At 54.7% G+C, this 14,304-nt stretch overlaps 3 protein-coding genes across 11 annotated transcripts; all 3 read right to left on the bottom strand.

The window, feature by feature from the left end:
- Positions 1-374: 374 nt before the first annotated feature.
- Nol3 (nucleolar protein 3) lies at positions 375-4,106 on the bottom strand. Of its 3 annotated transcripts, none has more exons than XM_057753501.1 (4): positions 3,923-4,106; positions 1,320-1,744; positions 838-1,173; positions 375-742 (listed from the first exon to the last, which is right to left on the bottom strand). In XM_057753501.1, the coding sequence occupies exons 2-4, from the start codon at positions 1,612-1,614 to the stop codon at positions 735-737; spliced, it is 639 nt and encodes a 212-aa protein (XP_057609484.1). In that variant the 5' UTR covers positions 1,615-1,744; positions 3,923-4,106; the 3' UTR covers positions 375-734. The 3 variants fall into 3 exon arrangements, with proteins under 3 accessions (XP_057609484.1, XP_057609481.1, XP_057609482.1); XM_057753498.1 differs by lacking the exon at positions 3,923-4,106 and adding an exon at positions 1,953-2,057 and having other exon boundaries at positions 1,320-1,621; XM_057753499.1 differs by having other exon boundaries at positions 377-742; positions 1,320-1,621.
- A 590-nt stretch (positions 4,107-4,696) lies between these two features.
- Hsf4 (heat shock transcription factor 4) lies at positions 4,697-11,338 on the bottom strand. Of its 7 annotated transcripts, none has more exons than XM_057753493.1 (13): positions 11,110-11,338; positions 9,744-9,852; positions 9,510-9,637; positions 9,291-9,415; positions 8,978-9,053; positions 8,775-8,839; positions 8,235-8,337; positions 7,730-7,854; positions 7,384-7,611; positions 5,710-5,794; positions 5,550-5,615; positions 5,356-5,425; positions 4,697-5,008 (listed from the first exon to the last, which is right to left on the bottom strand). In XM_057753493.1, the coding sequence occupies exons 1-13, from the start codon at positions 11,269-11,271 to the stop codon at positions 4,836-4,838; spliced, it is 1,515 nt and encodes a 504-aa protein (XP_057609476.1). In that variant the 5' UTR covers positions 11,272-11,338; the 3' UTR covers positions 4,697-4,835. The 7 variants fall into 7 exon arrangements, 5 of the variants coding, with proteins under 5 accessions (XP_057609476.1, XP_057609474.1, XP_057609475.1 ...); XM_057753491.1 differs by lacking the exon at positions 11,110-11,338 and adding an exon at positions 10,242-10,609; XM_057753492.1 differs by lacking the exon at positions 11,110-11,338 and adding an exon at positions 10,242-10,609 and having other exon boundaries at positions 5,401-5,425.
- Positions 11,339-11,436: 98 nt separating this feature from the next.
- Positions 11,437-13,541, bottom strand: Fbxl8 (F-box and leucine rich repeat protein 8). The gene is made up of 2 exons (XM_057753496.1): positions 13,372-13,541; positions 11,437-12,409 (listed from the first exon to the last, which is right to left on the bottom strand). The coding sequence occupies exons 1-2, from the start codon at positions 13,521-13,523 to the stop codon at positions 11,437-11,439; spliced, it is 1,125 nt and encodes a 374-aa protein (XP_057609479.1). The 5' UTR covers positions 13,524-13,541.
- Between the last annotated feature and the right edge of the window lie 763 nt (positions 13,542-14,304).

The following is a 14,304-nucleotide window of genomic DNA, read 5'->3' as shown; positions in this document are numbered from 1 at the left end:
CTGATTAATGCCTTGGTTTTCACTTTGGATTCAGCCGCGAGAGACTGAGCCAGTATCGTCCCTACCCTGGCCTTCTCTTTTTCTCATCTGTGATGCTGGGGCGTTCTTGTTCATTGACTTAATAGATATGTCCAGAGCTCCTCCTTGCGTGTGTCTGTGACTGGCTAGACCCCCGCTGAGCTTCCGGGCAGAGGAAAGCCAGAACATGACACAGCAGATACAATGATGGGTGTGGCTTCAATCTCAACTGAAGTTCCCTCTCATGTCCCCCCCTTCAAGAGTGTGAGCTCCACAACTTCCCTCATCAAGTGGGGGTTGCAGGCCCCCTTCCTTTGCTCAGTATGCCGAGCCTAGTGATTTCCACAGAGTAGAACGGTTGCCAAGGCAGGCTCCGGACTGGCTCCCTGAAGGGAAAGAGAGCAGTGGGGCGGGGGCCAGATTCCATTAGGGGCCTGGGTCTGAGACCTCCAGAAATAGTTTGGACTATTTCGGGGGTGAAATGTGGTTGCGTGGATGGGGTGTTTCACACAAAGCTGCTCAGGTCAGTGGGACTCCAACCCACACGCCCTCCTGAGCAGAGCCAGACTTGTGGAGAGTCGGGTCCAGGTTAACCCTCCCGAGTTTATTCATTTTGCAGTAAACAGAGTCTTGGTGTATTCATTGGGTCAAGCTCTGGCAGGTTCCCTGGTCTTACCCAGCTTCGGTAGGATTTGTACAGGTCAGGATTCTGGCCTTCAGGAATCTAGAGACGAAGAGGATGATGGTGAGTGGAATGCGTATCAACCCTCACACAACCTCTAACAAGCCTGTAAGCAAGGGTTTAGGCAGTCTCACAACCTTCAGACTCGTCCTCTTCTTGGAAGTCGGGCTCCGGCTCAGGCTCGGGCTCCAGCTCCGGCTCTGGCTCCGCCTCTAGTTCAGGCTCTGGTTCTACCTCTGGCTCTGGCTCCGGTTCCATTTGTTTTTCCGGGTCCGGCTCGTCCCCTTCAGAGACTTTAGCATCTAGTTCGGGCTCCTCTGGAGTTACAGATTGCACTGCCTCAGAGCCCTCAGGACCTCCAACCTCCTCTTGCTCTGTAGCTCTGGGTAGCCCAGGACATGTGGTCCCTGAACTGGGTACCTCGGGCGTCCAGTGGCCCGAGCATGAATGGTCATGGCTGCGGTCCCGGTAGCCTGGGGAGGAAGTGGAATATTTGAGACTCAGTTCACCTCTCTGTGGTTAGCTACCTCCACATTCTCTGCCCTCTACTTACCCTTAGTTTTGCCTCACCCCAAGTCACGCCCCCATTTCAACAAGGCTCCACCCTCCTGGTGCTCACCAGGCCCCACGTGCTGCCAATCCCAGGCAGGGTCTGGCACACGCACGGTAAGCTGGGCACAGCGCAGTAGCTCCTGACAGGCTGCCTCGCCCTTGCTCTGCACCAACAGCAGCAGACGGCGCACCCTGCGTTCTGCATCAGGCAGCGCATCCAAGGCTTCATACTCAGGCCCGGTGAGCACGCCCCGGGCCACCAGCGCGTCCAGCAGCAGCCCAGAATCAGCCTGCAAGGTATCTACCAGCCGTTTCCGTTCCCGGTCAATGATCTCCGATGGCCGTTCCTGCACGTTGCCCATGTTCGGGCTATATCAAGAGGGAGAAAAATGGGGAGTGGGGGGAAGCTGGCGTTCCCACACACTGACCTCGCCCAGGAGTAATCTAAGTTCACCTCGACATCAGAGTCTGGATGGTTCTTCAGCGGAGGACCTGGAGGCCAGGAGCACAGAACTCACCCTCCAGCCTCTTGGTTGCTTTTGTCCTGACTCATCAGGTTCCTCTTCTAGTGTCTACCTGTCAGTAGAGTGCTCGCCCTAGCTAGGACTTCCCTCCTAAGCCCCAGCCACCTGCCGAGCTGGCCACCAGTCAAGATCCAGTTTATCCAACTGAGTTATTTTTTCTAAACCCAATTCCTTACCTAAACTGGCAGACAACCTTAGGACTGATCCACCTCCTTCTGGAACCCTGCATCAAGCCTTGGATCAGGGCAGCCCGCCTGATCTCTCAGACAGTCTGGTCTGCATTCAAAGCCTAAAGTGCTGAGGCGCGCATGCTCCATTCCCCTAACCCTGAGGTCCAGGCATAACAGAACCTCCCCCGTTCACTCCCCACCACACTGCAACTTCAACATGATCTGCGACTCTTCCTGGTTCCTTATTATTCCAGCAGCAGAACTACCGAGTATTCCCGAATTTTGACAGACATTTCAGCATGTTTCCCTGACGGCCTGGCACTGGCTCACAGCCATCTCTTACTTGACCTTGAGATTCCCCAAGGTCCAGCTCTGAAAAGCCCTTAAGGAATGCTTACCAAACTTTTAGCTTCCCCTACATGGATTATTATTATTATTATTTTTTGAGAGGTTGCCTCTACCAAACTGTAGGAACTGGGAGCAAATGAATCTACTCTGCTTGTCCATTATCAACTACTGCCCACTCAGGTTGGGCATCCTGACCCAGTCAGGAAGGGTCCTGGCACTAAGGAAAAAGGAAATCTGACTATTCCTTTTGCCTTAGCTTTGTTCTAACAGCATCCTTCTAGGTCTCTTCTGCCCTAAACGCCCCTGTTCCACCTTCTTTCCTAGGTCCTAGGATCCTTACCCCCACCCCCACATACACACCATGCCTCCCCGGTCTCAGAGCTACCACACTAGACTGTTCCTCGTCACTTCACACCTTGGGTCCCCTTCATGCCTCCTATCTGTCAGCCCTTTTCCAAGGCCACTAAGCACAGACCAGGGACTTTTGCTCCCACTCTGCCCCTTCTTGTCCTATCTGAGTCAGAGGCCCTACAATCACCCTGCATCCGCTCCTGCCCCCTAAGCCCACCATCAGCAGTTTGCGTCCTGGTACAATGAGTGCCTCTGAGTACCTCACTCTTGCCCACTCCTCCCCTCCCCTCACTCCAACACAGTGACTTCGACAACTCTGGGCTAGCATTTATTGTTCCAGTTTTATGGATGAAGAGACAGGCTCAGAGAAACCCAGCACAATTGGGATTCAACTTGCCCTACCTTAAACTATAATGTCTCTTGCCTGATTGAATGCCAGGCCTCGTATGCTATCCTCCACCCTCGTTTTACCCATCAAAGAATCTAAGCTGCCTGGTCTGGCTGTTTTAATTCCCTCCCACCCCCTGGTTAGCCAGGTCCTGGCACCTTAGCTTTTGCCGATGCTGTTCCCTAGGCCTGGGATTCTCTTCTCTCCCCTTTTACTCTATGGATCTTGCTCTCAAGACGCAAATGCTCCCAGGTCTACCCCAATTCTTGAGAGTTCAAAGGTAGCTAATTCCTTTTGGGTGCTACGGTCCTCATTACTGTGTTTATTGGGATCTCTAAGCTATATGCTCAGGACCTCTGCTCTCCTCAGCGAGGCTTCCAAAGGCTGTCTCCCATCACTGGTTACAGGGAAGGGAGCGAGGCCTGCACCTGTTCTGGCGTGTGTGCTCTCTCTCCCCTCTTTCTTTTGAGACAAGCTTTTTCTGTTGTAGCCCTGGCTGTCCTCGAACTCGCTCTGTAGACCAAGTTTGCCTGGAACTCAGTGATCCACCCTGACTTCTGAAGCGCCACTGCCACCACCACCGGTAAGACCCTAGCTGACTGGGGCCTCCCTTTGAAGTTATCACAGCTCTAAGGTAAAAGCTGGATATGTCCTGGCCAGTGCATCAAAGGACAAGCCTAAATGTTACCCCGAGTCCCAGCCTAATGTTATCTTGAGCCCCAGGTCTGGTCTGGGATACCCAGCTTGCTGGCTGGCTGGGATTTGTTGTTGGGGAACTAGGGTGGAACCTGCGGGAGCCAGTCGCGCATGCGCAACGGCAAGGGTACCCTCACCAGCCCTCCACTCATTCCTAAAGCTTCAATCCTGCGGAAGGGCGGGGCCCACAGACCTTGGAGCTCCGCTGCTGGTGGTGAGGTGCGGTATTCAGCCCAGTCTGTTTTCCTTTCCCTCCCTGCTGGGTGGAGTCCGGCTTGTGGTCCGGCTCGTTTCAGACGGCCCCACTTCGGACTTGAGCCTCACGGGGGCAGATGACAGTGCAGAAAGGACCGTGCGAGCGGGGTGGGGACGTGAACAGCAGCTGCAAAGGGGGGCGGGGCGGCCAGGGCTGCCGGGAATGGGGGAGGGAGGGGCGAACTCTGGTTCTGGACGGCCGAGGCAACGCGCTGGCACCGGGCGGGGTGGGGGTGGAGCACGTAGTCCGTTCTCCTCTCCCGCCCAGACCATCCAGATTTGAGTCAGGGGGTCAGTTCTGTTTACGGTCCCACGTGTCCAGCCCATTCTGGGCCTTCCAATTGCTAGGTGCTTTTAATTTGTCCTTCTACGACTCCTCCCTCCGCCTGTCACAGATGAGTTTAGAGAAAGGAACCGATTTGCCCAGAGTCAGAGACACGTGCACAGAGAAGCTGGATGCGGCGCAGAAACGCCTGCCTCCTGGAGGATACAGTGGCCGGCATCTCAGTGCAAGTGGGAGATTTCGGCACTGGCACTCCAAGTACCACCATTCTCGAGGTGGGGGGCTTCCATAAAAGTCTGAGTGTCAGGACGTTTCTAAGCCCAAGCATCCGGACACTTGTCTGCATCTGGACACTTGTCTGAATGCAAAGTCGTCATCCACTGTCTTTGGTTGACAGAAAAAACGAGAGACCAGAAACAGAGTGGGGGAATGCAGTTTATGTTGCAAGACTCACTGGGGTAGTGGAGAGAGGGTGCTGCATAATGGGGGCTTCGTTCACTCCCCCCAGGGGACTCCAGGAAGCCTAAAGGGGTGTGCTGCGGCGTGCTGGTTCCTTAGCCAGGCTTTTTCAGAGGGGCGGGAGTCTCAGGGGGGGGGAAGGACTGGCTCCAGGGTTCAAGTAGGAGGCTCTGCTTTCAGGAGCATTGTAAAGGGTTAAAACCCCAGGCACTGACAGAGCTGTACCCTGCAAATCCACGGGAACATCCAGCAGGAGTGGGGTTCCCAGCGTGTGGTCTTTCCCTAGGAGGAGTAGGCTGTGGTTAGGCGAGTCCTCCTTCAGTTAGGAAGGTAACATTATCCATACAAACACACCCTTTAAAGGCAGGGGCTTGCTACTTATCCCTTGCTGACTTTGAGCTCATGATCTTCCTGAGTTCTAGGAATACAAAGTATGTACTACCATATAGCTTAAAACATTATTCTTGAGCTCACTCCTCTCACACGATGATGATGGTATGGGTGTCTCTAGAAGTCTCTACAGGGCAGTCTGAATTCAGGGTCATCCCTCCCCCGCGTAAGCCACCCACCCTGCCCAACCATGGTAATTCAGATCATGGTGGCGTCTACCCAGGCGTCTCCACCATTACCTACACCTGAAGAATTCAACTCCTTGACCGTCAGCTCAGCCTCACCTCTTTCTTGAGCCAAGGGCTGCATCTGCATGGGAGAACCCCAGGAAGCAATTGAGAAGGGAGCCCGGAAGTCGAGGAAGAGAGCTGGGAGTCACTGGGGCAATCCTTCAGCCATGAACCAAACCAACCTTCAGCCGCTCCTTTCTTACCAGAGACAACTCCATGTCCAAATCCATCAGGGTCCATTCTCGACCTTGAAGGCCAGGGCCCAGCACCTGGGAAGAGCTTGGGTAAGCGTTGCCTTCAAAGGCTGCACAGAGAGCTCAACTTCATGTGTCTCACGTCCTGCCCGGGCAAAGAGATACTCACATCCATGGGTGCTATGGGTTCCACAGTTTCAGGGGGAGGCCGAAGCAGCATTGGGGACAGCAGACTCTCTGGGCTCCGATTACCCCTGTGCACAAAGAACTGCTTGCTATTGGTCTATGACATCCACCTCCCAAGGAACTTGCATCATCAGGTTTAAACTGCCCCAACAACTAGAACATGCTAAGAAACAATACTTTCCTTCAACCCCCTCCCTAGTAGGGGAGATTTTTTCTTCTCTCTCTCTCTCTCTTTAAATTTTTTTTTTTTTTTTGGTTTTTCGAGACAGGGTTTCTCTGTGGTTTTGGAGCCTGTCCTGGAACTAGCTCTTGTAGACCAGGCTGGTCTCGAACTCACAGAGATCCGCCTGCCTCTGCCTCCCAAGTGCTGGGATTAAAGGCGTGCACCACCACCGCCCGGCTATCTTTTTAAAAATTTTTGTGGGTATGAGACAACATCTTGTTATGTAGCCCTGTCTGGCTTCAGACTTATAGCAATCCTCTTGCCTCAATGTCCTGGGTGCTAAAGGGGTATCTTTGTTGTTGTCTGGCATAGGGTCTTGTGTAGCTCAGTCCATCCACAAACCTTTACTAGCTAAGTATGACCTTGAACTCCTGACCCTCTTGCCACCACCTCCTCCATAGTGCCGGCATTAATCACAGCAGGGGTATGTCATCAGCCCAGCTTCTGAAAGGTCGCCTTGATTTGCCTTTGCTGCCTACCTAAGACCTGAGATCTTGGCGGAGGTCCCCTTCCTAGAGAAGTCTAAAGACTAGCAAAGGCTTTTGGTTTGGTTTTTGTTGTGGTGTGTTCATGTGTGTTCCAGTTGGAGTTTGAATTTCGGGCTTGAGCACGCTAGGTACATACTCCACCACTGAGTTATGTCCCTAGCCTAACCACCCTTTTCCCATTACTTTTATTTTTGATTTATTTATTTGGTTTGGGGGGACAGGGTTTCTTTGCATTAACAGCTGTGGCTGTCCTGAAACTCATTCTGTAGACCAGGCTGGTCTCGAATTCACAGAGATCCACCTGCCTCTGCCTCCTGAGTACTGGGATTAAAGGCATGCGCCACTACTGCCCAGCAGATTTATTTTATGTATTATTATTGTTGGGTATTATGTGTCTTAGGGGTGGGGCGTGTGCAGAGGTCAGGGAGCACAGTTGTGTGGAGTTGATTCTCTCCACTTCACATGGGTTTTAGGGGTTGAACTCAGGCAAGAGGCTTTCGTGGCAAGGGCTTCACCAGCTGAACTATCCCACCAGATCTTCTTTTTCTATCTAGCCAGAGTCTCACAAAGTTACCAACACTGGTCTCGAGTTCACACTGTAGCCCAGGCAGGCTTTGAACTTTTGATACTCCTGCCTCAGTTTCCCAAGCTGACACTCCTGTGCCACTAAGACCAGCTACCCTTGGTATACATTATAATCATGCCAGTGAACTAATTTCCTGTAAATCCCAGAGCCCGACTACAGGGTGCTTGGTGACTTGATTGGGGGTTTCCATTCTAAATAATTCTGATATTCTTTGGAGCATACTCTGAGAAATCAGGTCAGTCAGGGTCATGAGAGTCTGATGCCCAATGTTCCCCCTCAGCTACCACAGGATAGATGAAGCTTTTGTTTGGCCAGTATACGATACTCTATCTATAAACCATCAACATTGGCTCTGCTCACCTGTCAGGTACCTCCCTGGGGCCCCTGGGTTCAGGCTGTTGTACACTCCTGGGCCCCTCAGGGCTGTAGCTCCCTTTCCCTTCCAGGATGGCCTGCACCACAGCCACGGGCAGCGGTGGGGGTGCTGTCACGCAGAAGTCACACTCGTTTGGGGCCAGAGCCAGCCCGGCCTCGCCATCCCCCCCTGGACTGGCCGGCTCTTCTTTGAGCAGTGCCAGGCCCTTCACCCTGCACCAGAGAAAAGCTTCAACCAGACCCTGACCCTGACCTCTCCCCACCCCCACGGGCCTCTGGGCTGTAGGCGCTTTCTGTAGGGTCCCCACAAGGCAGGCCCTGTTCTCCTTACCTCCTGCCATCACTGGAGGGAGAAAGTCTGTGCCCTTCAGGAGATGGAGCATCTTCTGGGATGTCAGAGATGATGGGCCCTCTGGCCCTGTGAGGGCTGAGGCCCAGGGTAGTCTCTGGGAGAGGCTGCAAGTAGAAGGTTTGACCAAGCTCTTGACCTCCAGCTACAGAATAGCCCAACCAGCACCCATCTGAACCAGGACTAAAGGTCAGGGTTTGAAAATGAATCTAAAGCTGGGCGGTGGTGGCACACACCTTTAATCCCAGCACTCAGAAGGCAGAGGCAGGCATATCTCTGGTGAGTTCTAGGCCAGCCTGGTCTACAAGAGTTAGTTCCAGGACAGGCACCAAAGCTATAGAGAAACCTTGTCTCAAAAAACAAAAACAAAAAACCAAGGTCTGGTTGGTAAAATGTTGGCATTCATCTTTGGGGGGCAGAAACGGAGAAGAAACAGGCTCCTCACAATCCTATCTGCACCCTAGGAAGAGGAGGAAACACCACCTACCGACTGGATAAAGTAGGGGTCCTGGAGGAGAGCACCAGAGACTGGGCAGGCATTGAATTTGGCAGAGGCTGAGCATGAGTCCCCCTCATCCAGCATCAGGGACCTGTGCAGGGTGAGCAGGTTAGGTTGCCATGCCTCTCTGCCTGAACTGCCCTCCCTCCCTCCCTCCCTCCCTCCCTCCCCCCCTCTCTCTCCCTCAGGCCCCAGCAGCCCAGTCAGCAGAGCTGAGGCCTGTTTCCAGGGCATCAGTCACATGCTGGAGTGGAAGGGGCTCCCTGAGAGATGGGGGCCCTTTGGGGGTTAGAGGGGAGGGAGAGAGCTTAGTTTGAGCCCCAAGTCAGGGGTGCCGACTTTGGGCATAGGAATTTGAGGGTAATGAAGCAGCGAGGGGATGTGAAGTGGAGGTGATGGTTGGTGGATTGAGGGTAAAAAGTAGGGGAGTCCGGGATCTGGAGGAGTCTCTGGAGTGAGGTCCCTGACAAGGAAGGGAGTCCTGGCAGTGGGCATGCAGGTGTGAGCACTACAGGCTTCTGGACTCACAGCTTTCTCTTGGTTCCTGTACTGCTGGGTGCTGTCTGAAGCGACCCAAATAGGCACTGGATTAGCTGAAAAGAAAGGGTTAATTCATAGTTCAGGCCAGGCCCCTCACCATAGAAAAGCAATTTCTGGTGGGTCTAGGGGACAGGGGTGGAGGTATGGGGTGCCCAGGAGCGGGAGGGTAAGAACTAGGGGAAGAGGAACACCTTGCCGATGACCCGGTGCTGCTGACTGTGGCTCTGTCGCAGGGTCACCACTTCTCGCCACAAGATTTCGTTCTGCCTGGGAAGAGGGGTGCGGAGATGCTGAGGCATCCGAGTTTAATCGGACACTGTGCCCCACAGAATGGAGAGGTCACTAGCAGAAGGGATGTCTCTCTTCCAAGACTAAACGTTACAGAGCTGAACCCATTGTCTGGATGAAGCCTCTAGTCTATAGGAGTGGGAGGCCCTGCCCAGAACCCCTAGGTGGCCGGTATCCTATCCCCCATAACTCCACCCTTCCTTCCCTGTCCCGCACTGCCTGAGTTCCTGCAGCCGTGCCTCCGTGCTCTCCTGCATCCCCCTCAAAGCTTGCACCTCTCCCAGCAGTCGGCCTAGGTCTTCAGGACGCCATCGATTGTCTTCGCCTCGCAGCGCAGGTACCTGTAGGTAGGACGCACCATCCCGGACAGGGACACATAAACCAGAGCCAAAAGTACCAACATTGGCCTTTTCCCATTTTTGCAGTTTGTCCCACCTTGCGGCGCACGCGCTCCAGTAGCTGCTCCCGGCCTCGCACGAAGCTTGGATGCTGGAATTCAACGTGGTCACGCTCTGGCCTGAGAAGGCCACCTTGCTCAATGCTTACCACCTTCCGAAAACCATCTGGGGAATGGTGGGCCGGAGGGGAGGGGGAGGCGGGGGCGTGAGCCGCTCCATCCTCTGCACCAAGTAACCCCCGACCCTCTTCCCGCCTGGTAGAGGGACTCACACATGTTGAGTTGGCGAACAAAGCTCGCCATGTTGCTGTGCTTGAAATACTGAGGCAGGACTTCTTTGGCGAAGCGGCTCTGATCACTTACGAGGAAGCTGGTCCCACTCTGCCAAGGAAAGGATGCCCATCGGGTGGAGACCAGACTAGGTGAGAGGTAGACACTCACAGCTGGACCACACTCACTCACTGCTCCAGGGTTGCACCTCACTGGGAGGTGGGGCATGACCAGGTCAGAACCATATGAGGCTTACCCTGCCATAACCACAAATAATTCCTACCCCTAACCAGACCCAGATTAGATCCTCAGAAAGAAAGAGCACGTACCAACCCGGGGTCAACCTCAGACTGGTCTCAGGCTCACTTGGTGACCCTGAGCCAGAGGTGGAGCCAGCCTTCCCTTTTCTTGGCCTGTTTTCTCATCAGCAGACAAGTAAAGTGAGAATTACCTAGGTCCCTTGGGCTCTAGGACCCTCGCTCCTCATGTATCTCACCTACCCTTCCACCGTGATCCACTCTGCACAGCTGAATCGAGGTACTCACAGCCCAGTCCCAGGTGGGGGCTGGGTAGACATGGGTGTTCACAGACATTGGACGGACCCCCGGGGACCACTGAGAGAGTTGAGGGGCCCCAGCCCTCACCGGGCTCCAGCGGATGAGGTGGTCTGTGCCTGGGTCGCCCACCAGTGCCCATAGCTTGCCGAGGAAGGCAGGTACCGGGCTGGGGCCTGGTTCCGTGGGCAGCGCAGCTGGCGCTTCCTGCATGGCGCAGTCTCGGCCGGGCTCAGCGTTCCAGCCCGGCCGCTGCGGGCTTGTCAAAGCCGCGAAAGTGCTGCGTTTGCCGCCCGCCCCGCCCTACTCCGCCCCTGGGCGCCGGGTCAGGCGGGGGCCGCGTGCGAACCCAAGGGGCGGGGCTCGGACAGCCGCCCGGTCACCAGCAAAGAGAAAGGGCTGCCTAAAACGTAGGTGGGGGGGGGGAGGAGGGGAAACCCAGGTTCGAGTCTCATCCTTCTCAAGTCCCTCTCTTTCTGAGTTGATGGGCAGAAATCATCTGTAGGCTCGGAAAGTCCTAGAAGTTCATTTATGGACGTAGTGAAGCCTAAGTAAGGGAGGGCAGATAGACAGGGTGGTGGGTTAAGCTGGCCCTTCCCTGTCTATCGGACGCTAGGGAATTGGTCATTCCTGGGGTATAGAGTGTACCGATCCCGACCTGCCACAGTCACAGTACAAAAGCCCCCGAGGTCCCCATTCTTGCAAGTCCGGCCGGACGCTCTTCCAGTCCGTGCATTTCCTGCCCTCCCCTTCAGAGCTAGCTCGAGACTACAGGACGCAGAAATACTAAAGGATTTATTTACTTCACACTCACCCTTGACTTTTGGCTTGTGTTTGTGCCTGCCCTCCCCCAGTTCTGGGCCTCGGAGCTAGCGCAGAGTGGACAGGGGAGGGAAAGCCTAGAATGGGGAGGGGCACAGAGGTTGAGAAGGCCCCATGAATCTATGGAGCCTGGGACTGGCTTGGATGCCTTCATAGGCCCCAAGCACCGTAGTCAACGGGCTCCCCAAGGATGGGGCTAGCCGCTGGGAAATGCCTGCGCGACTTGCTCAGTCCTTTCAGAGGCTTGGGGTCCGTGCAGTCCAGAAGTGGTGAGATTGCCCAATCACCGCACGGGTCCCGGAGTGGTGAGATTGCCCAATCACCGCACCAGCGTGGGCCGCCAGGGATGCGGCTCACGCTTTAGTTTGAGGGTGTAGCTGCGCAGGCGCGGGCAGTGCGCGCGGAAGGCGTCCAGTACCGAGGGTCTCACCACGCAGAAGCAGTGTATCTCCCTCAAGCCCGCGCAGCGCGCCGCCACCTCCTCCAGAGCGGTGTGCAGCTCGGTGGAAGCGGACGCGCGCACCTCGAGGGCGCGCAGAGTTTCGGCGTAGTGGCACGCTGCGAAGCGCAGGGGCCCTACCGTGTCACCCGAGAGGTTGAGACGCAGCACAGCCACTGGTACGGCTGGTTGCAGGACGCGCGTTACGGCCTCGTCTGGAAGCGCAGGCTCCAGCTCCAGCTCCACCTCCAGCCCAGGGTGGCGGCAACGCAGTGTCGCCCAGGCTTCATCAGGCAGGAGGGGCGCACGAGCATCTTCGGGGCACGCGCACCTCAATGCCAGGAGTGCAAAAGGGGCGCGATGTGGCGCGGCCAGCAGTTCCAGCGCCTCAGGCGACAGACTGGCCAGGTGCAGTCCAAGGGCTCGCAGGTGCGGGCAAGCCTCCAAAAGCTTGAGCACAGAGCTGGGCTGCACGTTGTCCACTAGTGCATGGTTGTCCAGGAAAAGGCTACGGAGCTCGGGACAGTCACGTGCAGCCTGAAGCACCAGCGTGTCGTCTAGTGTGTAGGGCAAGCAGCGCAGGTCGAGGTGGCGCAGTTGGTGAGCGGCTCCGCAGACTGCGTGCACAGCACTCAGGACGTCGCCGCCGGCGTCGAAAAGCGGCTTCTCTCCGCAGCATTCCAATCGTAGGCCTCGAAGTCCTGGGGCTCGGTCGGCAAGAGCCCTCAGTAGCTCAGTGGCTGCTCGGCGGCTGGGCTTCTTTGATGGCTCATATTCCAGCCGTAGGTTGTGAATGTGGTCCAGGCAGGCGTACAAATATGGTGGCAACAAGTCTTCCAGCTCACTGTCACAACTGGCATTAGAGCGACACAGAAAGGAATTAGCGGTGTCACCATGAACTGGGGAAGAAACTTCTTTTTATTAGTGTATTGATTGTGTGTGTGTATGTGTAGTTGTTTTGACTGCATGTATGTCTGCACCACGGGTGTGCCCAGTGTCTGAGGAGGCCAGAAGAGGGTGATGAATCCTCCAGGATTGTAATTACAGCCGGTTATGAGCTGCTAAATGGGAGCTGGGAACCGAATCCAGGTCTTCTGGAAGAGCAGCTAGTGGGTTCCACCTGCCTTCTCTATTCTCTGTGATGGGAACGTCCATTCTTTCCCTTCAGAAGTCTTCAGAGGCTTCTCAGGCTGTAACCTCCCAGCATTCCAGCCCTGGGAAAAATCCATCGTAGGCCGGGGTGGCTGCAGCGCAGGCCTTTAATCCCAGCACTCGGGAGGCAGAGGGGTCTCTGTGAGTTCGAGGCCAGCCTGGTCTAGAAGAGCTAGTTCCAGGACAGGCTCCAAAGCTACAGAGAAACCCTGTCTCTGTACTGAAAAACTAAAAACTAAAAACAAAAAAAATTTAAAAAATGGCATTTAAAGCACTAGGCTTACTCAGTAGTCTGCGGAGGTGGAGCAGGACCTCCAGACCACCAGGTTCAGATTCTGCCTCTCTCACTCAGTTGCTGGATGCAGCCTCCAGGCCCAAACGATTAAGTCTCTACACCTGGGTTGCCTGTCTACAAAGGAAATAATGCTATCTACCTGCTACAAGCTTCTTGTGAGGATTAAATAGCTAATTTGTGGAAGGCACTTAGAACACTCCTTGGGAGTTGGGGTCAGAGTTTAGTGGTAGAATCCTTGCCTAGCAAGTGAGACCCAAGTTCAGTCCCCTGGGCTCAAAACCAAACATACCCAATACTACTTGGTATAAAGTAGGCAGCACTGAGATGTGCTCAAGCGTGAGGTGGAGTGGCAGCAGGAAGCAGCTCACCTGATGCTGGTGTCACGCCACACAGCACTGCTGCTGGTGGCCGCAGCCCAGGCCTTGCAGACTCTGGCGGTTGCAGCCCGGTCTCTGAGAGGCAGATCGCGGAAGATGAGCGCCAACACTTCCTCTGGCAGTTTTTCTCCGGGCTCCACCATGGTGTGGCAGGAGTGGGGGGGTGGGGGGGCGGGTCTGCTGCTGCCAGCAGCGGGGGGGGGGGGCCTAAAGTGAAAGAGGGAGCCCTGGGCTTAGAAGGGTCGAAGTATTTCAGAAATGCCAACGCTTGGGCATAGCCATGCTTATAGCCTGGGAGATGCTATGCACTTTGCAAAAGTGTAGCGCTCCAGCCTGTGGGATGACTCAGCAGATAAAGGCATTTGCCCCAGCATGGATGACTTGAGTTCTATCCCTGGGATCCAGTGGTGGAAAGGAAGAAGTGACTCTGAGAGTTGTCCTCTGGCCTCCACTGGCATGCTTGTCACCCTGGATCGAGCACTTCCATACTCATAAACACGAATAAACAGATCATTAAAAAAACAGAAGGATGGGACTGGAGAGATGGCTTAGCAGCTAAGAAAGCTGGCTCTTCTTGCAGAGGACCTAGGTTTGGTTTTCAGCACCCACGAGGTGGCTCACAACTGTCCTTAACTCTGGCTCCAGGGGATCTGGTACCTCTTCGAGACTCTTTGGGCACCAGGCACATACATAATGCACATACATACATACATACATGCAGACAAACACTCATTTACATAAAATATGTAATTCTAAAAATGATTTTTTTAAGACAGGGGACTGAAAAGATGGCTCACCAATTAAGAACGTTTATTGCTCTCAAAGAAGGTGGAGATTTGGTTCCTAGCACCCACATGGCCAGTCACAACTGTCCATAATAACTACAATCCTATGACATCAAACACCCTCTTCTGGCCTCCACGG

Source organism: Chionomys nivalis, chromosome 21 (genome assembly GCF_950005125.1).
Source record: "Chionomys nivalis chromosome 21, mChiNiv1.1, whole genome shotgun sequence".
Lineage (NCBI taxonomy): Eukaryota > Metazoa > Chordata > Mammalia > Rodentia > Cricetidae > Chionomys > Chionomys nivalis.
Note: the sequence above shows the minus strand (reverse complement) of the source record. Positions and strands in the feature narration are given on the sequence as shown.

Bases quoted from the DNA above. Each gene is read 5' to 3' on its own strand.
- Hsf4 (XM_057753491.1), bottom strand. From the start codon at position 10,508: ATGCAGGAAGCGCCAGCTGCGCTGCCCACGGAACCAGGCCCCAGCCCG. The intron at 7,855-8,234 runs GTAGGTGGTGTT...TTCTACTTGCAG, and splicing joins ACCCCTACTTTATCCAGTCG to CCTCTCCCAGAGACTACCCT. The intron at 5,426-5,549 runs GTAAGAAAGGAG...TCTCCCATGCAG, and splicing joins TGGACATGGAGTTGTCTCTG to ATGCAGCCCTTGGCTCAAGA.
- Fbxl8 (XM_057753496.1), bottom strand. From the start codon at position 13,523: ATGGTGGAGCCCGGAGAAAAACTGCCAGAGGAAGTGTTGGCGCTCATC. The intron at 12,410-13,371 runs GTGAGCTGCTTC...CTCTAATGCCAG, and splicing joins TGGCGTGACACCAGCATCAG to TTGTGACAGTGAGCTGGAAG.
- Nol3 (XM_057753498.1), bottom strand. From the start codon at position 2,005: ATGCAGGGTTCCAGAAGGAGGTGGATCAGTCCTAAGGTTGTCTGCCAG. The intron at 1,622-1,952 runs GTAAGGAATTGG...CTCTTGATATAG, and splicing joins AAGGTTGTCTGCCAGTTTAG to CCCGAACATGGGCAACGTGC. The intron at 1,174-1,319 runs GTGAGCACCAGG...CTTCCTCCCCAG, and splicing joins TTGGCAGCACGTGGGGCCTG to GCTACCGGGACCGCAGCCAT.